General features: G+C 32.4%; 1 protein-coding gene across 1 annotated transcript in view; it reads right to left on the reverse strand.

The window, feature by feature from the left end:
- LOC135138298 (putative fatty acyl-CoA reductase CG5065) overlaps window positions 1-24,448 on the reverse strand; it is a 30,905-nt gene extending 6,457 nt beyond the window's left edge. The window contains exons 1-2 of the mRNA XM_064068241.1: window positions 24,339-24,448; window positions 11,248-11,456 (exon numbers count right to left, since the gene is read on the reverse strand). Coding sequence (XP_063924311.1) covers window positions 11,248-11,439 — 192 coding nt within the window. The 5' untranslated portion in view covers window positions 11,440-11,456; window positions 24,339-24,448. The remainder of the gene's footprint in view (window positions 1-11,247; window positions 11,457-24,338) is intronic.
- Between the last annotated feature and the right edge of the window lie 1,919 nt (window positions 24,449-26,367).

A 26,367-nucleotide genomic window follows, 5' to 3' on the forward strand; every position in this document is an offset into this window, starting at 1 on the left:
ACATCAATTCCCTATACCCTTAGCATACCTTGTAAACCTCTAAATACCTTGGTTGGAGGGTTGGTGGTTAGACAAAGAGCGGCATGGCGTAGCGTCAGTCTGAATGTGCTTGTGTGACTGTAACCACGTGGTAAGAGCTAGTTTAAATTAGTTGGTTTGGTAGTTAATAAAATGGGAGGAAGCCTTTGTTTAACGACAATCAGTCGTAGCCAACGTCACTCAGGTGTCCCTAACCCGCGCGGTGAATCTTTCCGGCCTTTTAATCGGAAAATTGCGGACTTCCGTTCAACGCAAAACACGTGCTGTAAGTTTGTTTCATTGTTTGTAAATTCACCAATCAGGTTAGTTTTTCTTAACCATCAGCTAGTGCAAACACAATTTAACAATCAGGATTATTTAAATAAACCACTTGCTAGAAGATTTCATGAAATTCGCTTAGTCAGGAAAAACACCTTTGTTGTTTCATTACGAATAGGTTTCTGGATGCATATACGCAAGTGTTACATTATAACACTTCTTAATTCTTCACACAAGATTGCTAATAGTTCATTTACGGCAGTTAAACAAGTTTATTATACTGCGAACTGGCGGGGGTTATGATAATTTCTTCCCTTAGGTGGTTATCATCGTTATCATGATTAATTCATCATTGCTCTCACAACGCTACAGATTGATTAATGCATCGAGGCCTGCCCTCACAACGCTACGGATTGATTAATTCATCGAGACATGCCCTCACAACGCTACGGATTGATTAATTCATCGAGACATGCCCTCACAACGCTACGGATTGATTAATTCATCGAGACATGCCCTCACAACGCTACGGATTGATTACTTCATCGAGGTTCGTCCTCGCAACGCTAGAGATTAATAACATCAACGAGGGTTATTCCTTACACCGCTAAAATATACATCACCGAGACGCTTTTCCCTCAGAGCGATGATTGGATATTTTTGTGTTTGTTTATTATGTGTTTTGTTGGGGTAACCAGTTCACTGTATTTTAAACTCTCAAAGCAAATTAATTTTTGAAGTAACCAATCACTTAGATCATGATATAATTTGACATAATGTAGACTCTTTGTTTGAACCGTTGCTAAAGTGTCGCAAATATTAATCTCATGTCAATTTTGTTAACTCTGCAAATTTTCACCTCATACAATATTTCTTTAATCTCACAATTTTAACCTCAGTAATTTTCCTTTGTTGTATAATTTTAATTGAGCGTAAATTTCATGTTCTACAGTTCTAACCTCACATAATATTTTTATTTGTACAAGTTTATTTCACACCAGATCTTTCGTTTCATAAATCTTTACTAGTTTTGTTTTGTAAATACTTTGTTGATGAATGTTTCTATCATATAAATTATTTGATGTCCAATTTTAATCTCACATAAGAATTATTTGTTGTTTAAAATTTCACAAGATTATATGGCGAATTTAAATGTTGTTTATTGCTCTTTTGAAACTTTAACACTTGTTTAGTTGTTATTAATATCAGATTAAAAGGAACTGAACATTAAGAAAAATGGAACTGAGGTTAAATAACACCGAAACACGTAGCAGGGAGCGACTCCTAGCGGTGGCTATCGGGACTTATCGCGCCAAGATTTTGCTTTGTTTTTATTAAATTTGTGATATTCAAATGTTATCATTGATTCCAAACAGATGTATAGAATTTTGCGTTTGTTCGTTTTTCATATGTGTATGTCTGTCAATTCGCGAGTGTTTTTCTTTCATATATCTTAAGGTCTTTGAAATGTAATATTTCGGTGAATATAGCCCTAGGGGGTTTTTGGAGATGACGAACCATGGCGATTGGTCCCTGCTGGACGGCCAGAAGGACACGGCCGAGTCACTCTCGCTCTTCGCTTTCTTTATTATTTCTTGCGCTCTCGACTCACACGCAGTGTATGCACTTGTATGAAAAAATTGGTCTAAAGAGTTTAGACAGTACTTCCCTCGCTGTCGGAAACTTGACGACTGCATGCCTATTGTGTTTTTTTTCTTATTACGTTTTTGTAGTGGGAATTTAAAAAAAAATTGTGATGACGTCATCAACATTTTTGCAAGGACACGTATATCAGTTGGGATAGATGTAGTGTAATACTAAGAATAAAATTATTGTATTCCCAAATTTTCGGGAAAATGAATTGGGTCGTTTTGAATATTGATTTCTTATAATCAATAAAATAACGAAACAATTTACTCACGTATACGGCGCCGGTGTGTAATATCTAGAGAGAGGATTTCTGTCGGGCTAGGCAAGGCCAAACTCGGTACGGCTCGTACGGGATGCGAATTCATTGCGGTTGCGGATTGCACTTCGTTTATTTGAGATTAGAATAACGCTGTTTCGTTGCACTCTGCTGTTAATTCCCGTTCTCATTTACTTAGCCGTTTGATTAATAAATCGTTAATTATATTTATGGAATTAGTACCGATTAAATTCAGCCGCTACTGAGTCCCGGTGATCCAGCGCGTCCCCACCTATAATCGTGACGTAGCCCGACAAAAATCCGCTGTCTAGACTAATATGAAAGGCAACTGAAAATCGTTTATGTATAAACATTCTTAATTTAAGATGACAAGCGTAACAGCATACGTGAGAGTCAAACAGAGAAACTGTAAACAAAACGACCATCGGTTTTATTACTTCGACTTCCGCTTATTATATAAAACATTGGGTTTTATTTTAATTCTTGACGGTGAAATTCACAATTGGTTGATTATAAACATGTCTATTTCACATTCGCGGAACCAAGTGAGCGCATAAAACAAATGCAGGTCTGTAATGTTAAAGTCGATGTAAATAAGCCTGCTACCCTTATGTTTCAACCGAGTTTTTCCTTTAACAAATTTTGTGTCTACCAAATTGGGTTGGTTGTGGTGTAATACTAATAATTAATGTGTTGCCTTTAATTTAATCAATAAAATAAATTGACTTCATTAATTTTTTTGAACCACCTCTTAAGAAAATCTAAAAAATATGAATGGAATGATAAATCACAAGTACAAACTCATCATATTTTTTGCATTTTAGATAGGATTTATTCAGCAAAATTTAAGGGTGACGTCATCAATTTTTTTAGGAGGGATGAACAAATACATTTTGAACAAAAGTTTACCATGCTTAGAATAACTTTAAAATATTCCCAAGATTTGAAAGCATTCGGTTTTGTAATTCCTGATTAAATCGATAAAATAAATTCACGCCTTCATTAATTTTTTTGAGTCACCCTGCATATGCAAATCCAAAAATATGAATGGAATGATAAATTACAAGTACAGACTCATCATATTTTGTACATTTTAGATACGATTTATTCGGCAAACTTTTGAGCTGACGTCATCAGTTTTTTGTAGAAGATAACCAAATATATTTTGACTAAAAATTTATTATGCTCTTTATAACCTTAAAACATCTGCAAGATTTCAAAGCATTCGGTTTAGTAGTTCCTGATTAAATCAATAAAATAAATTTACGCATTCATTAATTTTTTTGAGTCACCCTGTATATGCAAATCGAAAACATTTGAATGGAATGATAAATCACAAGAAGAGACTCACCATATTTTGTACATTTTAGATAGGATTTATTCAGCAAAATTTTGTGGTGACGTCATAAATTTTTTAGGGGGGACGACCAAATACATTTTGATCAAAAATTTACCATGCTTATGATAATTTTAAAATATCTTCAAGATTTCGAAGCATTCGGTTTTGTAGTTCCTGAGGAAATCAGTAAAATAAATTTACGCTTTCATTTATTTTCTTGAATCACCCTGTATATGCAAATCCAAAAAATATGAATGGAGTGATAGATCACAAGTACAGACTGATCATATTTTGTACATTTTAGATATGATTTATTCGGCAAATTTTCGAGCTGACGTCATCAAGTTTTTGGAGGGGATAAGCAAATATATTTTGACTAAACATTTATTATGCTCTTTATAACCTTAAAACATCTGCAAGATGTCAGATCATTCCGTTTTGTAGTTCCTGATTAAATCAATAAAATATATTTACGCATTCATTAATTTTTTTGAGTCACTCTGTATATGCAAATCCAAAAAATTTGAATGGAGTGATAAATGACAAGTACAGACTCATCATATTTTGTACATTTTAGATATGATTTATTCGGTAAACTTTCGAGCTGACGTCATCAAGTTTTTGGAGGGGATAAGCAAATATATTTTGACTAAACATTTATTATGCTCTTTATGACCTTAAAACATCTGCAAGATTTCAAAGCATTCGGTTTTGTAGTTTCTGAGTAAATCAGTAAAATAAATTTACGCATTCATTAATTTTTTTGAGTCACCCTGTATATGCAAATCCAAAAAATATGAATGGAGTGATAGATCACAAGTACAGACTCATCATATTTTGTACATTTTAGATATGATTTATTCCACAAACTTTTGAGCTGACGTCATCAAGTTTTTGGAGGGGATAAGCAAATATTTTTTGACTAAAGATTTAGGATGCTCTTTATAGCCTTAAAACATCTGCAACATTTCAAAGCATTCTGGTTAGCAGATTAAAAATTAAATTTCAAAATGTTGTTTTATAATGTTGATTTTTTTTCCAAAAATCTGGACGTTTCGGGTGAAAAGTCGATTCGGAGTTGTAAACTACATGTGTAGGACTATGTTATTTTATACAATTGAAAACCCATTTACTATGTACAATTTTGAAGTGACGTCATCGCATTAGTGGTGGGGATGATTAGACAAATTTTGGTTAGCGTTTTACCATCTACATGATATTCTTAATATAAGTACAAAATTTCACAACAATCGGTCGAGTACTTTCGGAGATTATCTGTCTAATAAAAATCCGGGACGGCAGACGGCCAGACGGACAGACGGACAGACGGACGGACAGACGGACAGACGGACAGACAGACGGAAATGGGAGACCTATTTCTTCGTCTTCTAGGGGTCATGAAAGATCGAGAAAACGTAAAAGTAGAGAGTCGGCCGACGGACTCGATTACAAAAACGTCTTTCCGCCACTTTTCGAAAAAAAAACACACACAACGTAGGTTCCCATTTGTTAGACGATCACAGCCAAGGCCAAATTTTGAATTTTTGAATTTTTCGAGGTCAATCGGGAAGTTTGGGTTATCACACAATATAAGAATGCAATGACGAATAGACTCAATTTACCATTAAAGTATCTGTGGCCATTCTGCAGTTAAAAACCTGTTAAAATGTTTATCGTGTTCAATGCGGTTACAGTTGTGCTGCAAAAAGTGGTAGGAAATATTTCTGTAAAAACTCAAAGTTGTAACCTGATGACGACGGCACCGTAACCAGTGTAATCAGCCTATGATAAGGAAAACGCTGTAACATATACTGTTGTCGAGGAATCAAATGAATGTGAAAATAATGTCCTAAAACAGATGAACATGGAGCTTGAAAATGAAGTGTTACAACTTTTACGTGTTAAGCTAAATAAATGTGAAATCTCAGTGTGAGAACTCCGATTTGAAAATGACATGTACACTGTTAAACGGGTTGCATAACTACTACATCAACAACAATCACAAGAACACAACATCAAAGTTACTTGATATAAAGAAGCTAGTTACAACTAGCATCAATAACCTTCTGCAGCTGTTTCCAAGAATGGCACCCCTAAGGGATGAAAACCCACCATTTATAAGTCTAATCGAGGCAAGAGACGTTATCGAAAATCTCATTTAATAATTGGTACCTCCAAAAAAGAAAATGATACAGTTAGCGATGGGTTTGCGATGGCATCATATAAACGAAGATGTTGTAACGTACATCTGACTCGGGTTGACCCTTCCACACCCATACAAAAAATTACATCGTATATCCAGACTAAACAAATCAAGAACTAATAAAGATGTTACAGTGAACTTAGAAAAATTATAATCAAAGAGACCAGAATCTTACAGTTCTTTCAAAATTACAATAGATCTTGAATTTAGGGATATTATCATTGTCTCAAACGGGATAGCAGTCGGTCCTTCTTTTAATTCCACTCTCCAAATTCAAGGATCTCAGACAAAGGTGTAAATTTTCAAACACCAAGTTTCGTAAAATTCTTTTGGATTTATGACCAAAACGTAAAGGGTCTGAGAACTAAATCGACTGAGTTTTTGACGTCTGCGTTAACAGAATTTTACCCTGTTATCGTGTTGACAGATACTCGACGTTTAGCAGTAGATTATTATTAGACAATATCCCAAGCAGCAGACTGTCGTCTAATTCACGTCAATTTTTGGTCATAACTCGTCGGCGACGTCATTCGCCCAAAAAATCACGTGAAAATGACGAGATTTTTATGACTTACTTCTGACGTCAATTAATGACGTCAAAAGGCCGTACTTTCTTCGTCATTTTTTATAGATTATATGATCAATTAGATGTGGGTCGTCGTATTCTTTAAAAAGTGGCCTTCATAATGCTTGATTATATTTAGAGCAAAAAATACAACGGCTTAATTAGAAATACACCAAAGACAAGTTTTTTCATTGTAATAATTTCTAATAAAATAATTATTTCTGAAAACTTGTTTACTCTGGAAGTGTTATTTTGTAAGTACCTGCCTACCTGCTTGGCAAATTATAAATAGAACATCTGGGGTTGAGCGAAAAGACCCAACGACACAAACAAAGTCATAAAAATTCTTTGTCCATTGTTCCTGAAACGGGACAAGGTTTTGAAGAATTCCTTCGTCGAATTTTGATTTTATAAAGACGTTTATAAAGTGATGACGGTTACCAAAAAAATTCGAGAGTGATTAATATTCAGTTTTATTAAATTTATCCTTATCCGTATTTACTATACAATACATCAGATGTTTGGGGTGTGCATTCGGACTTTCCCTTTTTTCGGTATTTATGTTTATTGCACTTCACAGAGAGGCATTCCAATATTTCCAGTTGGTTCTCAACCACCGAAACTTTCTCGTGTATCCGTTACTCACTTCAATTTTAACGCAGTTTTGTGCAAATTTATGCCATTCAATGTGGGTTGTACTTATTTATAGTAGGTAAGTTAATATCTAATAAAGTAATCATTTTAATTTTTACGTGTTTCTGTTATTTTTGATAACTGTACGTAGATAACAAAAGCAGTTTTTTCAGATAAGCTGGAAAGACCACCCTTGATCACTGAAGATACTCCCACTGATTATGAAGAACTTACGGTGATTGTTTTTGAAAATGAGGCTCTATAAAATATTGCAAAGGTATGTTACTGCAATTTTTTATGAACTAATGCTAATAAACATAATTTTATTTTAGATTTGAAACAAATACAAAACACATGTGCGAAACAAAAGAAATGCTAAAGGAAACGAGTGAAAAAATCTCCAACATGGAAACGTCATCAAATCTGACAACTGAAAAAGAAAACAAAAACAGAAATTATGCCGCCAAAACCACACCTAAACAAATTTTGACGAATTACAAGATTATGTTTGCATATTAGAACAAGCAGATTTCTTTGTAAGTTAAAAAAATACAATGAATTCAGATATACATATATAACATTAATATTGGATATTATATACCGGTAGATGCCTGTAATACTACGATACTTTTTGGTAACTTACTATTTACACATACACATTTCGCTTCATTGTAAAAAGTATTGACAACGAGATTTTCCTGATAGGTTGTACGTTTTTGTCAATGCAACCATTTTACGATTATCCGTTAGATTCAAGTAAATTTAGGATTTTTAAAATACAGAATTTGTCTTCTGCTTTAAGCTGTAATCCCTTAAATTTAATAATAGTCAAATGCTTGCTATTGCCCATAGATGAAAAAATGATTGCATTTCCTTTAATCCATGCACTCTAACGGGTTTTTCTTTTCAGTGCAATCAATTGAGGCAAACTTAAAAAACTTAGGTTATTGATATGATTGTTAAAACAGAATTAATTCTTAACGGTACTTTTTCGTGTGTTGGGGACAGTCAAGTCGTCGTGAATTAGATAGTTTTACATATACTGTGGTTTTACAGTGCATTTTCAATCAAGTAATTTCAACAATGCGATTCAGTTGTCTTTTCCCTTTATTCCAGTTTTTTTTTAATATTTTTTGTAAATAGATTTGTTTGTGTTTTTAAGACTCATCTATAGTTTATTATAGTTTTTTTTTAACATTCTTTGTAACTAAATAGATTTCTTTGTGTTTTTAAAACTGATTTTTCTTTAAATAGAAAATTTTATTGCAACGTTTATTTTTGATTATATATTGTACAATATCCTTTTTTTTTGTTTATACTAATTATACTCGTAATTACCTGTATGTAGATTTGTTTGTGTTCTTAGGAGTGGTTTATCTTTAATTTGTTTAATTGACATATTTTTTATGTTTATTGAAGTTCATTGTTGGTTGTACAAAATTGTAGTAAATTTAATTTTTTTACACTAATTTGTTTTAACTTTAATTAATATATACTTTGTTTTGGGCTTTACTTGGTGATTGTAACGAATTATAATATTTTATTTAAGCTAAACAATATAAAAAAATAAAATTATTTCAGCGTTTTATTTATTGCATATTTTTTTTTAAATCAAAATATAAAAAACGTCTTAAAATGGACAATAAATGCCGTCTCTAGGACGTCAGCAAATTACGTCAATAATTCGTTACAAAATGACGACTCTAAGACGTCAGTACATCACGTTCGTGAGAAAATGACGTCATCTAGACGAGACATTTGACCGTCATTGGTACGTCAATATCACGTGAAATCTTTGGTCACTATGACGTAAATGATGACCATTTATTCACGTGAAAAAAACGACATCATGTTGCCTGGGATATACACCGTTTGTGGTTTATCTAGTAATAAGAACGAAGTGGATACAATCTACACAGACCTACCAGATTTACCACGGTTAATATCACCGTATTAACATCTAAATTACATACAGCAGGAATCAGAGATCGTTTCTTATTGGTTGTGGTTAACCGGTCAGAACTAACTTCAGTGTACCACAAGATTTCCACCTAGGACCACTGATCTTTAATATTTATGTAAACGATCTTAAAGATTGTATGGATAAAACTGCATTCATATTGTATGTAGATGATTTAAAACTTTTCCGCGTTATCAATAAAATTACTGACTGTCTCTAATTACTGGATGCATTTGTCGTTTGGTGTAAAATAAACGGGTTGGAAATCAATAAAAAAAAGTGTAAAGCTTTGAAATTTTCCGGTAAAAAAACACTAGTACTATTTGTTTACTTCACCGAAGGTACTCAGTTAAAACATGTCGAGGTTTTTTGTGATTTGCTAGATTTGTACGGATGTGGCGGTAACTTGTTTAAACTCCATTAAATCATATTAAAGATGAAAGAAAAACATCTTATGAGTTTAAAATATTTTAATTGTGTGATGATCAGTGTTAGGCACGGCTGAAGTGATGGGCAATCAATCAGATAAATGTTAAAAACGACGGCGCGACGTCAGGCAAGAAACTTGGTTGGCCGACTCAACCACATCTCAGTGGCATTTGATGCAAATCAAGGTTTATCTAATCACGAAAATTGCGATGTTGAACAGTTATTTTTAATTTTTAAAGCATTTTAACATCTAGAAGAACTCGTAAAACTGAGGAAAACCGGTTACAATTGTAGCATATATTCCGAAATCAGACCAAAAAAATATAATAAACAATAATAGAGACCGTGCATTTACAGATAAACACAGTGGGTCATCAACATCTGACAAGTAGAATTCCACCAGTGGCGGAACTTACTTTCGAACGTTAAACTATAAACACAGTAGTTCTGAAAAGAACTGTTTTCTAAATCGCAACTTATAGCAGAAGAACACTACGTAAAAACATAAATACAAGTGAACATTACGAAAGACTAAAGCTGATGCACCCCAATGGGGGATGCGACCACCCCTTAAATTTAAAAATAGACTTGGCCCGACTCATTTTCGTTTGCTGCGCAAGTTTATAGGTATGCTTATCTGAAAACGCACAGACTCTAGTTGTGAATTGAATAATCATTATAATAATTTAGAAGTAATAAATTTCACTATCTATAGCTCGACACATTTATTATTATGCCGTGTAAGTGAAACAGAATATTCAACCATTACTAGTGGAATTAATTTGATTATTCTACGTCAGTCTGAATAAATTAACCTTGTGGAAATCCCCATGAAATGTCAAATGCCTAACAAGATGTAAAGCTGCTGACGACAGTCTTACGCCTCTCGAATCATGGAAAATTTTGAAAAATAGCACCCAGAATTGATTACCGAATAAATCGCGGTCTACCTACGCAAATATCGTTTTGTTCTTTTAACACTTATTTTATTTGTTATTTGACAGTGATGTTTGTAATAGTTGCCAACCTTGAAAACATAAATTACTAAACGCAAATTCGAAAAAAAGTTGTGCCAACTGATCGTTTGAAATAGTGCAACTATCCTATAAAAAACAAAATGTTTCTACAAAGACTTTTAATGTTAAAACACACGTTACCTAACTAAACCAACACCACATTTTTTTCTGTTTATTAAATCAAATGATTACTATATTAGACATTTATGTCTAAATGTAGCAACAAACAACATAATAAATTTAAATTATAATTTCAAACACAGTACTTCCCTGTGTTTAAATGAGTCATGATTCATCATGCAATTTGTATGATTTTCCGTCACTTTAATAAATGATACCTACGGAAAAAATTAAGTATTTCAGTTGTTCATTATTCAGGGTTCTTTATCATCAATAAAAGCAACGAAAAAATGATTTGTTCTATATTATGTAATAAAGGAGTCTCTAATTTAGTAAACCGCTAGCTGTAACCTTGTTAAATTTATTATATGAAATATTGTTGGAATATATTTTTAATACTCAAAATGCTAAAATATGGGATCATTACATTTCAAACTACTAGAAATATTGGCAACTTTTATATCACAACTTCACGACGTTGAAATGGAAATAGTTTGTTTTCAACAAGATGAGGCTACAGCGCATTCCGCTAGGGTTATAAGGGCAATATTGCGGGAGTTTTTTGACAAATAAATAGTTAGTCGAGGCAGAGAGAATATTTGGCTATTTAAAGAACACTAACAAAAGAAATTAACGACATAAACAATAATATAGAGATTTTGATTTTTTTTTTAATTTCAGACGATACTAGAACAAAACAAGAAACATCCGTCATATTAACAACAATAATACCAACCTCTTGAAAAAATATACCTTACCCGTGAATTTATAATGTCCTGTAACCTTTCATTGGACTGTTTGCCATTTTTTGGACGAACTAATATATAAATCGCCGACAGCTTCGAACAGGACCTCAAGAGTTTTTCAATGAGGACCTTTCCCATAAAACCTGAAGCTCCTGTAATAAAGACACGCCTGTCGGCGTAAAAATTCACAATCGGGGAGTCCATTCTTCTGAGGCATTCACCTGTAAAGAAAAAATGAAACGTGAACACTGCGTATTGAGCAATTTAATGGATAGAGACATGAAGAAGGACAGTATTAAATCGTGAAGTATTAGCAATTCAACGACGAAAGAGATTGATAACAGTTTTAAACATATGCGGAAACACAGAGGTATTTGAATTTATAAATATGATGACGCTTTACAAAACTATAGTCTTTTGTAACACTAAGAAGATAAATAGATATATATCATTTAAGAGAAGGTCAACCACGACATATTAAAGGTCGCTTGCAGCTGAGGCCACGTTGAACTCAACTTTGACCACGGATGGTTGGGTCGAAAACGATAAAGATAATTCTCAACTAATTTGAACCCAACAATAGGTTTGCATTAGAATATAATATATGATGATACATATCTGAAACGACAATATTTGTCTTAAATCTCTCAGATTCTCTCTCACAAGTACAAAACGTTTTTTGTCAAGATGGTCTAGTATTGTAATTTTAATTCAATCAGTTAAGACTGTTTACCAGTGGGAATGAATGTAATTTTTACAACGCTATAACTTTTTATTTTCATATTTAACAAAAATATATAAACATCATTGTAATTGTTGTGTTCTCCTTAAAGTTTAATGGTTTACCTAAAAAAAAATAATTAAAACTTTACTCTCAAGTAATCTCCATGTATAATTTGCAAGTACCTAATTTCGAGACAAAATTTTGGTGCACTTTCTTTATCATTCAACCACCAGTGTTGGGGACAGACTTTTAAAAATATTTTTCGAAATGTATCTAGATAACAGATACAAGAAAACAGATACTTTTTGAAGCTTTGGCGAATAAAATAACTGAAAACATGTTTATGTATTTTTTTATGTATTGTTCAATGAATTTTTTAAAATTGACAACATTTCAAACGTATTGTCACCTAAAATATTTCTTCTTGGTGTCAGAATTTGGTTTCCGCTACTAAACACCCGTTCCACAGGTGCAGAAGAAGGGATTGTGGTATTAAATTTAAAAAAGTAAACATTTTACTGTAGCATAGTTATTCAAGACTGAAAAATCTTTTCTTTTTTCCTGCAAATAGGCCATCGCTTCGTTGTTTGATGTGTCGCAAGTTGTGCAATATTTATTCTTCTTCTTCTTCAAGTGCCTATCCTCTGTGGATGTCGGCTATCACATTTGCCCACATTACTCTATTTACCGCCGCTCTAAATAGTGCCATTGAGGTCAATCCGGTCCATGATCTTAAATTTCGCAGCCACGATATTCTTCTGCGTCCTGCTGTTCTATGACCTTCTATTTTGCCTTGCAGTATTAGCTGTAAGACGCGGTATTTGTCCCCTCTCATTATGTGACCGAAGTATTCCAATTTCCTGTATTTAATAGTTGTTAGGAAGTTCAGTTTTTCATGAATTCTCTGCAAAATGGTTTCGTTTGACACGTGATGGGTCCAGGATACTCTTAGCATGCGGCGGTAGCACCACATCTCAAACGCGTCTACACGTTTGCACGATGCATCAGTGAGCGTCCATGCTTCCGCTCCATATAGGAGAGTTGGTAGTATATAGCTGTTTAGTATCCTAATTCTGGTTTTTATGTTAAGTTGTAGGTTGCATAATACATTGCGCATTTTGTTGAATGTGGCTCTTGCTGTTTCTATTCGATGTTTTATTTCTCGTGAGTGGTCCCAGTCTTCATTCAGAGTGCATCCCAGGTATGTTACAGAGTCGACTATCTTGAGAACTGTGTTGTTAGCGGTAATTTGTGGATTATGGGTATTATTTTTACTGATGATTAGTATATGCGTTTTTTTGGTGTTCAATTTCATCTCGTATATGTTACATGCATTAACTACACGGTCTATGAGTCTTTGATGTCCTTCGGCGCTGTCAGCTAAGAGGACGGTGTCGTCCGCGTATCTGAGATTGTTTACTATTTCCCCGTTTATTATAAGACCATCATCTGTGTTTTCCAATGCTTCTCTGAAAAGTTGTTCTGAGTACACATTAAACAAGAGAGGCGATAATATGCATCCCTGCCGTACTCCTCTTCTTACGTTAAATGATTCTGATACCTCATTATTTATTCGTATTGTGGCTTTTTGTTGTATTTATTAGGTACGCTTAAAAAGAATATTTTTTTTGTTTTTATTCCCGTACTACAGTGTCCAAATTGTGTTTGAGTATATCTAATAATTATCTCCAGCATTAAAATTAATATTTCAAAAGAATACGGGAAATGATTATTCTGTGCTGAACGTCTGTAGTCGGCAACCTGTCATAAATTATTATTCTTCAATATCGGCTTACGATATTTTATGACCATGTCCAGTAATCGTCTATCCCAGTGCGGCAGGTATATACATTTTAGGAAGAATTGCTGGTTCCGTTTAAGGTAAAATAAGTATAGTTTCTTAGAAAGGTATTTAAACCCCTTATAGGATCAAAGGCTGCCTGGCAGGCCGGAATCACCAGAGTGCAACTTTAAATTTTCAGATTTTTGTTGAAACTCATTTTATTTTAATCTCGTTTCACTATTTCTGAGAATATATCACGATAAATTATTCTACCGAAGGTTGTAAAAATATTAATTTTATTGCCCAAGATTTACACTTAAACATAATCGGCACATTCTAGGGCAAAACGGACCTGCCAAGCCCGCCTCGCGTTAGGTCCAACAATGAAAAAGTGAAGAAGTGACACATGTGGCAAAAACTAAGTTGTGCTAATTGAAAAAATGAATCATTATGTAACACGCAATTATTATTTTCTAAAAGTAATAACATACCTTAAACAACTATTTTTACTATTAAATTTATTCTTATTTAATTACATAAATACAACCAGCGGGCCTACCGGACTCGGGTTGCTTTATGGTTTTTAAAATACCATCTTACCATGGCTTAGATTTATTACCCCTCAGGATTATATTTAAAGATGTATAAGTACTGAAGGCTACAATGTAGGAAATTATGGTATTTAAAATATGAAAATTTTCGTGACGGAACACTATTAGTGGACCTCTTAACCTTTATTTTTGTTTATGTGACCAAAATCACCAACATGAAGTATCAAAAATTACTACTAGTATAACTCAACTAATAACTACTGAAAAAAAGTGAAATAAAAAAATGTATCTGTATCTGCGCCATTAATTTTGTATCTAGATACAGATTTTTTGTGCTTAAATTCGATTTTATCAAGATACAGATACTAGATACCCAAAAATGTATCTAGATACTGCCCAACACTGTCAACCACTGTAGTTGCACAAGTCGTACGAGAGTGTTAGTGTTTAAAAAATGGGTATCCACGGTGAAAGTAAACAATCTGTGGAAGCAAGACGTAAGAGTAGAAAAAACCGAATGAAACTGATCCGAGATAAAAAAAAAATAAGTGTATACATATTTACATACTTATACATATATCCTGCGTGTCACAAATCATGTAAACGGGAGCTTGTGTATACAGAATGATTCAAAAAGGTTACGTATAACGTACTCTACACGTCAAAAAGAACAAAAAAGGTTATACAATCTTGGGCCCGCAATTACTCTGTTTAAATGTGAGTTGCAGTAATCCGAAACTGACTACACTATCCACTGGTAAAGAACCAGGATAGGTTTGGAAGCAATATAAATATGTTAAAACGAATTGCAAAAATGTTCTCACAGTTTATATGAAACTATACAATTATTTTTTTTAAACTACAACGTACATATTATTTTTTATGGATTCTGATATAAATTATTATCTAAATGACGAGATAATATCTAGTCTCCATATGCTGTTGTGGAAGCCGATGTACAAACACTATTGCTGTTGCCACTATTTTAAACGTTAACATCAGAAATTTTGACCTCTTGTAATAGTTCTTAACTGCCCGTGAAAAAAGGGTTGAATTCTTTAATTCGGAAATATATTTATTATGAAAATTGCGTCGACAATAAAGACCTTACTCGATGACCACCTGGCAGCACAGATTTAATGCCCATAGATTGATTTTACACTATCAAAGATAGAAATGAAGATGTTAATTTGACGAAGACAATGATAATAGTTCACTGAGAACACGAAAATGTAAAGAGAAAAAAGAGTACTATGACGAAATGTAAAAATTGTTCGAAGATTATTTCGACAGAACTTCCCTCGCCCATAAAGTACAACGTCATAAAATAACGAAATAATGTAATCACGTCTGCGTATTAACAGAGGTGTGACTGAAGACTGAATTGAAAATCATTTATGGTACTTGTAATTTAAGACAAATAGTGATAACTAGAGAGCGGATTTTATGAAATTTGCATATCCGTTATTTCTTGCATATAAGTTTAGATATTTAATATGTGAACGAATCATGCTAATTAAAATTGAATGCAGCTATAAAAAAATTGCATATTTGCATATATTTGCCTTCTGTTGCATATTTCACGCAACGGGTGCATATTTTGCATTTTTATCAATTTTTGTGCTACTTTGAAAAAAAAAAATTGCCAATCGATCGGCATTTTTCTAGAAAGACGAAATTTCATTAATCATATTGCAAATATTGTCCTGAGCTTCAAATAACTGGGAAAGGTTTGGGTTTTATGGTAGTTTGGAGGAACCACTGGGTGTTAAGCCATCCTTCCAGGTAAATTCGGGTCCTAATTACTTTTGGAAATACCGTTCATTTCAATATTTTTGTTCGTTACTTAAGTGTATTAATGATATGTTTTATGGTGGTCGAAGGGAAGTTATCCTATTATTTTTCATCGTGAGTTTGCATTTAAGTATTTAAAGCGATAGAGATGTGTGTCAATATGTAGATAACTCAAATTAATTTATGAATTAAAGCTTTTCCTGAACTTATTCTTCAAGAAGGAACTGTGTTTTGTTGTGCCTGCTCTAATCCGATAAGTATTTTTACATCTGTTGACGCAGTACGCAGTTTTTCTATTTACAAATACATACTTTAGAATCACCGGAAAAATTTTTGTTAGAATATTTCGAAAAATATTTAAAAATAAATTGTTACCAAAATAGTAATTAAATAGTCGATTACTACTATTTTTTAATTCGTTCTGTTTACCTATTTTTATTTTTTAGTATAAGAATATTATCTTCAAAAATGTCATTTATTTGTCAGCGAGATCTAATTAAACACTTTGCAATGTGATTTATGTATTTTTTGTAATAAAAGGTAAGCTGTTTTTGCAATTTGTAAATAAATTTAGTTCGGTTATTACGTTTTTTTTTATTTTTGGAGCATATGCAACTGCATATCTCTGCATATATTAAGAAAGTTATTGCATATTTGCATAAATTTGATGCATATCATATGATCATATTTCCCAAAATTTTGCTGCATATTTTCCGCTCTCTAGTGATAACACTTATCAACCTGTAGACGTGAGAGTCAAACAGAAACTAAGAAATATGTTTTCTACGAATTGCATAACCGGATCACAATGCCGATGGTCCAGACTTTTTATTGCTCTAACTTCCGCTTATTGAATAAAACACTACATTTTTGTTTAATGTTCGATGTTGTAATTCACATTTGGTTAATTATAACTTGTCTACATCTAGGGGAGGCTTAGCATCCCCCTAACTAACTAACTAACTACGGCCTTATCTAGGGGTTATGAAATATCGAGAAAATATGAAAATGCCAAATTGCCCGAATAACTCCATTACTGTACGTTTTTAGGTTATCCTCGATAAAAAAAAGTATTTATGTTTACACATCGGAAGAATGTCACGTAGAAATTAGTTTGATTTGAATGAGTTCGTCCCCCCAAAACAGAGAATCAAAACTATTAAGTAGTAAGCTACAATCAACAAAATGTTCTGAATATGATTATTGTAATTCTTATTAAATAAAGACATTTTAGTCCAGTCATTTTAGGATAAAAAAGGGATCAATCTCGGAATGAGAGATAATAAGCTGAATTTTTGTATATACCTTAATTTTGGCGTTTTAAAAGTTGTGTCGAAAGTCTCATAAAATCTCGTGTCTGCGTCGTAAGTTATTCAAGGTCAAAGATGAAGAAAAACAGTTTTTTGCGATTATCTCGGTTTCTATTGCTCCAGTGATGTTAAGATTTATTATCATAATTGTAGAGCACAAAATTTGGGACAAATTTTATTTGAAACATTTTTTCATGCGCTCAATCGTTTTTGAGATAGAGGGCAGTGAGCGCGCAGCGCTCATCCATACGTACTGTAATGCAATCAACCGTGAATATCTATGAATACTACCTTGAATTTTGAAAAATTTGTATTATTTATCAATTAATACATTGTATTTAAACATTTTACATATTTTCAATAAATTCATTGAATAATACTTACCTACTTTGTGTAATTAAAAACGCATTTAATGAAATATTTATTGTATATCTCAATTTATTTATATCTTTAAAATGTGTAAGGTTTTAAATACTTATTTTTTTATCATGATTATAACTGGAAGGTCTGGAAACAACGATTCAGGGCACCGAAGATGATGACGATGAAAGAGAAATTCCCGAACGTCCAGAAGATGACGGTGAAGAAGAAGAAAATTAATACTTTTGTTCTTTAAATTATTAAAGATTTCTAGATTTTCACTGCAATTCAATTTCAATCGTAAGAAATGTACAGGTACTGAACAAAGATAAAATTAAAATACATTAACTCGTTTTACATCCTTAAATTTTTACTTTGAAAAAATTAATATAACTTTTAGATATATAATAATATAACAAGTATAATATATTATCTAATATGTAAAAACTTACACATTTGAAAGATAAAGTACCTAGTTATTTTGCTACTTAAAATCTACTTTCAATAAATTAAGATATACATACAATAAGTATTTCATTTAAAGAGTTTTTAATTCCACAAAGTAGGTAAGTATCATTATCATTAAATGAATGTATTGATAATATGTAAAATGTTATTAAATGCAATGTATTAACTGATAAATAATACAAATTATTCAAAATTAAAGGTAGTATTCACAAATATTCACGGTTGATTGCATTACAGTACGTAGGGATGAGCGCTGCGCGCTCACTGCCCTCTATCTCAAAAACGATTGAGCGCATGAAAAAATGTTTCAAATAAAATTTGTCCCAAATTTTGTGCTCTACAATTACGATAATAGATGTTAAAATCATTGGAGCAATAGAAACCGAGATAATCGCAAAAAACTGTTTTTCTTCACCTTTGACCTTGAATAACTACGACGCAGACACGAGATTTTATGAGACTTTTGAGACAACTTTTAAAACGCTAAAATTAAGGCATATACGAAAATTCAGCTTATTATCTCTCATTCCGAGGTTGATCGCTAATTTGACTGGACTATTTGTATTTTCACATTTTCGGGAAAATGGGGTGACTCGTTCTTAATTTGATCAATAAATAATGTGAATGCAGTGATGAATCACAGGTAAAAATTCATCATATTTTGCACGTTTTAGGTAAAATTTATTCGGCAAAATTTTGATATAACGTCATCAATTTTTTAATAATTAATTAGTTAATAAATAAACAGATTTATTTTGATTAACAATTTACCATGTTTACAATGACCTTAAAACGTCTGCAAGATTTCAAGGCATTCAGTTTTACAAATTCAAAATTAAATTGCAAAGTGTTGTTTTATAATTTTGATTTTTTCCAAAATTCTGGACGTTTAGGGTAAAAACTCAACACGGAATCGTAAACTACGTGTATAAGACTATGTTATTTTATACAATTTAAAACCCATTTACTATGTACAATTTTGAAATTATTATTAAATATATATACATTACTGGTGGAGATGATTAGACATTACCATCTACAGGATATTCCTAATAAATACAAAATTTGACAACAATGGCCCTAATTGTTGTTGGTCTAATAAAAATTCGAACGGCAGACAGACGGATAGATAAAGAGAGAGACAGATTGACCAATTTCTTTGCACTCTAGGGGTCATGAAACGTCGAGGAGACGTAAAAGTAGAGAGCGGACTCGCTTGCAATACTTCCGTCGCTTACGCTCGGAAAGTAAAAAGAAAGTAGAAAATTTTAAAAAGTCTAAGAGTCACAAGAGAAACAGAAACAAGAAGTGACCACTATTTGGTAAAAATGGAAATGACGAAAATAAAGAAAGCAAACAAAGAGAAAAAAGAAGGCACTATGCAACAGAAGATAAATATTATAAACTTAAATGAACAAAATACAGAGAAAAATATTAATATATACCAAGTGAAAAATTAAAGGAACCGGAAAGACTTAAAATAGAAGAGAAACAGAAATATTTCAAAATTTGCTTTCTGGATCCAGGACGAACTACAAAAATAACAAACACAAAGATAAAAAGAACAGAATGGTGAAATTCACCCATAAATAAAACAAATAATAATCAAAGAGAAAAAATATAGTTGAAGAGTCAAACAAAAACAGAGACACTAAAGAAAGCAAAACAAAAATGGATAAAATTCAGAGAGACCCAAACTTCTGAAAAAACGAAAAACTATTTTTCGGAACACGTATAGCCCCTAGAAATACATAGTACCGTCATCCATTGTTGTACGAGAGGAGCAAATGCAGTTGGTAACGCAAAAAATTCCCCTGGTTAGAAACCAAATTCTGTCAGCACAGAGCTGATAGCGCGTAAACCGTTGTTGTCACCTGGTCATGGCGTGGTCTTTTTGTTTAAAGTCAATTAATTGTCAATTAATATAACTAATAATTATTAAATAAGATTTTATTGATTACATTCCATATTTTGTATATAAAGTACAAACTTTAAATCCAACATAAAACCATTTTAAATTTCGTGGTCTGTCAAATAGTGTTTATAATTTTTGTTTTTGTTAAGTTTCCGCCAGGTTTGCTCCACGGTGACGATACTATGTATTTTCTAGGGGCTATAGGAACACGTAAGCATAAAAGCATAAAAGACAAGGATGGAAATCAAATCAGAAATCAAGAGACAGAAAATAGTGGACAGATGGCAACAACATTTACAAGAATTGATGAACATGAAGAACAGAATGAATCACAGGAAATACAAGCAATACAGCAAGAATAATAGTTATCAGAAGCCATATGAAAGATAAAATTAAATAAGGCACCTGAAAAAGATAATGTGACCCCAGAAATTATAAAATATATATATATGAGAGAAAAAGAGAGCGAACAATTAAACAAGCTAATGAATGAGCTAATACAAGAAATAAAGATACCAAAAATTTGGAAGTCAGGAATAACATCACCGATGTTTAAAAAAGGGACAAGAGAGATTGCAATAATTATAAGGGTATCACACTATTAAGTATCCCCGGAAAAATCTTTGCAAGAATAATGAAAAGAAGAAAGATTGAAACAGGTATAGATGCCACTCAGTGTGGGTTCAGAAAGGGAGGAATATTTGTGATGCAGCAAAAAAATTGCGAACACGAAAAAAGAGATACAAATTTGTTTTATAAACTGGGAAAAACGTTTCACTGGAAACATGAAAAATTTCAAAAATAAATACATACAGGAACAATAAAAATGTTAAAAGAAGTATACAAACATAGTCAGAACCAACAATGAAGAACAAAACAAATTAAAACAAAGATGGAAGTGAAATAGGGGTGTGAACTAAATCCACTCTTATACTCAATAGTATTGGATAAAGCAATAATGGAACCCAAGAAAACAATGAAAAAAACTTAAAGTGGGATACTAACAGAGGGAACAAATCTACCCGACAGAACTAATGTTTGCAACGAAAACAGCAGAAGACCTATAAAGTAATTTAACCATCTTAGACAGGTCATATTAAAAATAAATATGAAGATAAACCTCGAAAAAACCAAAGCTACGATATCTCAAGGGAAAAGAAAATGCATAACATAAAAGTCCAAGAAAAAGTGGCAAAGTTACAAATATTTGAGAACAATAATACGAAGAAATAAATGACCAAGTCTGTTGGCAATCCTGGATTTTTAGTTGGAATTGGTATCATGATGTTTTCTATAATTTCCGGTTGTCAGCTGTCAAGATTGACAGATTGTTGACATTTTTAATATGCAGAATGTATCCAAAACATAACCTAAATTTAGCGCATGCCACGATTGACATACCTGTCCCATAATTACTTCCGTTATGCCAACATAAACGCAAGAAGAGTTCGCATTTTTGTTTAAAAAGTACTACCAACAGACTCAGTCATTTTCTCGTTGTTTGTGAACAGATGGTATCTGTCTCTTCTTTTTCCACGTGTTCAAGAAAGTAAAAAAGGGACAGACCTTCACACACTGTGGTCTAAAATAAAGCTGTCCCCATTCAGTCAATGTCAATGTTAACAACAAAGCGAGAGATCGATAAACCAGGTGATTATATTGTCTAAACTGAACGTAAAGTGGTTTTTAACGCAACTTTTCTTGTATTTGTGTTTTTAAAATTCCATGATTTTTCTTGAGGAAACAATTACATTGCTTTGAATATTTTTTTATTTTAATAAATTTTATTCTCTTCCATGTACTAGTGTTCTATTTGAAAAAAACTGACATATCAATCACTGAAAATGTAACGTTTTTGATTTTTTTGTAAACACTCTGTATATTAAAATTTTATTGAATTGATGCACGTACCTCTGTTTATCTCTCCATAAAATATTGCATCACAGATGTTACAAATAACATTATTGCGCTTTTTTTGTCAACCTTTGTATTATTAAAAAAATCAAATAAATGGTTATAAAGTTTAGGAAAAGGCTAATGAGAATAAAAACTAACTTGTGTGCTATGGCTCAAAAACACTCTCTGCAGAGTTAAAAATAATTTCAGCGTATACCTACTAAAGAATAACTGTGCAAGTTTGGTATGTACCTATTTTTCATAATTAATGAAATATGGAGGACCGTGTGCTTAGTGACTCACTCTGTCTTGTATTGTCTACTCTGTAGACTGTTGCAAGTAAACGTTTTCGTCATAACCTCCATATGAGCGGTGACTTATCAATTATTATCTCGGATTTACATTTAATTATTTATTTATTAATTATTGATTTTAATCATTATATTTTGAGGACCCGGGTGGGTTAGGTAGCATCGCGCTTGCCTGTCACACCTTGGGTCGTGGGTTCGATTCCCGCCCTGCTCTGGGTGTTGTGTATGTCCCCCGTTACCCTGTAATTGGGCCTCCGGCCTGTTGGGTAACGTTAACCAATAAAATAAAAAAAAAATAAATAAAAAATAATTATATGTTGGCGTCGCGCCGCCGGCACCATATACAGGTGTTTTCTTTATTTGATGTTAACCCTGTAACTTTAATTAATTCTCACTTCCGGAACATCGAAAATGACATCAACTTTATATTTTCAAATGGAATATGAACCATATTTTTTAATAAATAAATCGTTTGAATTTTTTACTACAAAAAATCAGGAAGCAACCGATATTCTAAAGTTAATAATAAAAAAGTTATTCGGCAAAATAACCTCTTTATGAAAATCTACTATTCTGAAAAATTAACAACCATATTTTCATTCGCACAGTTTTATCAAACAAAAACAATTTTTTGATCAATAAAAACCACTGTTAAAAAAATACAGACCACTTCAAAACACCCTGTAGAGGTCATATTTGGATTGTACTGAAGTAAGCTTACTCCGAACTAAAAACAATGGCGTTTACAGAATTTTTATAACTCTATCCGTTCTCAATATATAGTGACAAGTGTAAAATAAAAAAATAATTTTACCTAAGACGATGTTTTTTTGTTTTAATTTTTAGATACATGAAAAGCTAAATTTGTTCTATTAAAAATTTTGTTCATAAACTAATGCTAATTTGGAGGTTACGGAACAAAAATTAATTATTATCTCCTCGGGAAAGTTGATGACGTCATTCCAAAACAATTTTTAAATAAATATTTGCTAAAAAATAAACGCCGACAAAATTTTATTTTTAGACATAAAATAACTTTCATTTTTTAAACTGTCAAGTTGCTAATTATTATGTAAACAAACTTACCTAAGTACCCTAAGTCTTTTTTTGTAACGATTCTTAATTTTCAACGACACATAGAGTTTTTCATTTAATAAACGAGACACCTATCCACTAAAAAATATTTCAAATTTCGTACGCAAATGATTTGCAGCGTCAGTATAAATAAATCGATGATTTTGTTTCATTGTTCTTCCTTTGCAAATGATATTGCTGTACGTAAATTGATTTCCTTAATTTTCCCACAACTGTATTAAAATCCATAAAATAATAATAGTACAATAGTACTGCTTTCAGATTAGTTTTTGAACGGGCGTATTGTTAATAAAAAATAACAAACAAACAATAAAACTTATTTGCATAAAGCAATATATTAGAAAAATGCATTCTATGCTAAAAAAAACTTAACAAAAGAATTAATTAGAAATAAGTGGCATCACATAATTCACACACATTTTACAAAAAAAGTATTATATTATAACATGTTTCGTTGCGCTCAATAAATTTCCGCTGCATAGAAAGCTATTGACGGAAATCTGTGTAATGAATTTTTCGGCATTAATCACGTTGTTTTTCATTTTTAAAGTTTAGGTCAAGGTGTCGTGAAATGCCCACTTTCAACCAACGACTTATTTACTTGGAGAAATGATTAATAGCACTGATTAACATAAAATGTCAATCCAAATAAATATAACTCACAAAATCCATATCTCTACTCAAACTGTGTTTAAACCTAAGCTTTTACTAAAATAGTTAAAAATTGTTAAAAACTTTTGGATGTTAAGCAAAATTTCAGCAGGGCAAAAGATAAAAAGTTTATATGTGTCTCGATTTCCTAGAAAAATAAAGTATTAATAATAATAATAGCATGAATAAAAATTTTACTAATTTTAAAAAACTACAAAAATCACACAAAGAAAAACGTTAATTACCTCCGCACTAAGAACACAAAGCACAACCTTACACTAAATAAAGCACTGCAGAAGAATGTGCCAGGAACCACCTGCTCAATTACTAATACACCGTACCCATTTAATTTCCCATAGCTACTTCCAATAAATGCTGAAACATTTTGGAGGGGGCAAAACAATCAGAGCGCGATAGGAATCACCCTTAGGAAAAAATTGGAACTACGAAATAAATCTGTGAAAACGCCGGTGTCCAGGTCCTTGAATATTTCTGGCAAGTTTTGTGACTTTGGCAGACTTTATCTCGGAAATCTGCATCAATTGTTGGGCGTCTGTATTTTCCTGGTAAGAATAGCCTGATATGGGACATTAAGTAATACAGCCACTTTCACCATCAATTTATTTTTCTGTCTTACAACATGTACCGTTTGGGTACGCCTTGCAATCGAAAGATGTTGATTTTATGTAATACCGTACATAGTAGGTACATAGCGTCAGGTATGGTTTTTAAACAAGCAGATTTGTCAAGACTTAGTAGATTTTTCTATTATTGTTTCTATTGTCGATGTGCGGATTAGCCAATTGCATGTTAAATGTGTTCAAGTGTTGTGTTGAAGAGGTGAAGCGTTGCGACATTTTTGCACATACTCACGATAGCAACTATGTTATATTGAGAAATGTGTAAAAGTGCAGGGAATGTGCTCAGTTTATTATAGAGGATGCAGCAAAAATCTGGCTTCAAGGTATTTCGATTAAAATTCCGTCGCCCTTGAAACACACTCAAACAAATCCAATCTCTTAGATAAATCGTAAAATTTGATTTTGCAATTTTCATAGTAAGCTAAAAAGAAATCGAGGTAGATTATTAAACTGCAGATAAAGGGCATGCCATCAATATTTTAGTAGGAACAATCTGGGTAGGTACAATATTAATAACATTCTGTATAAGCAATTCCAAAAAATATACAGGGTGAGTATTCTAATAACGGCACCCTGGCCAAATTTCAATGAAACACAAAATATATATCTCATATGTAACTCTTTTTTTTGTTTCTCTAGTTAATTTTGACTTTCGCAATAATTCTATTTGTCAATTTTGAGCTCCGATAAGTTTTTAGTCTTTGCGATAAGATGAGGGTTAAATACACGAACGATTAAAAGATTACGTATTTGGCCCAAACTTCTTCGAAGGCAACTTAATTGGACACAGGTATAGACAATTTTTCGAAAATGATTTTCCGGGGTTAAGTATTAGAAAATGTTACCCTCAACCTCCGGCAAGAGCTGTGATTTTAGTAGGACGGGACACCACCTCATTATCACAGAGTCGTTAGGGACTATCTTGATGACACGTTTGCAAATACGTGGATTGGAAGAGGCAGTGTGAATGCATGGCCCCCTCGTAGCCCCGACTTAACACCTTTAGATTTAGGCAGTGTTGGGCAGTATCTAGATACTTGTATCTAAATAAAGTATCTAGATACATTTTTGGGTATCTAGTATCTGTATCTAGATAAAATCGATTTTTTTCTTTCTAAGAAATTGTACTTATTTTGCCTTAAACGGAACCATCAATTCTTCCTAAAATGTATATACCTGCCGCACTGGGATAGACGATTACCGGACATGGTCATAAAAACATCGTAAGCCGATATTGAAGAATAATAATTTATGACAGGTTGCCGACAACAGACCTTCAGCACAAAATAATCATTTCCCGTATTCTTTTGAAATGTTAATTTTAATGCTGGAAATAATTATTAGAGATACTCAAACACAATTTGGACACTGTAGTATGGGAATAAAAACAAAAAAAATATTCTTTTTAAGCGTACATAATAAATATTGCACAATTTGCGACACATCAAACAACGAAGCGATGGCCTATTTACAGGAAAAATGAAAAGATTTTTCAGTCTTGAATAACTATGCTACAGTAAAATGTTTACTTTTTTAAATTTAATACCACAATTCCTTCTTCTGCACCTGTGGAACGGGTGTTTAGTAGCGGAAACCAAATTCTGACAGTCTGACACCAAGAAGAAATAATTTA

The sequence above is a fragment of the Zophobas morio genome, unplaced genomic scaffold, assembly GCF_036711695.1.
Source record: "Zophobas morio isolate AGI-343-1 ecotype UQ-CSIRO unplaced genomic scaffold, CSIRO_AGI_Zmor_V1 ptg000030l, whole genome shotgun sequence".
Classification (NCBI taxonomy): Eukaryota; Metazoa; Arthropoda; class Insecta; order Coleoptera; family Tenebrionidae; genus Zophobas; species Zophobas morio.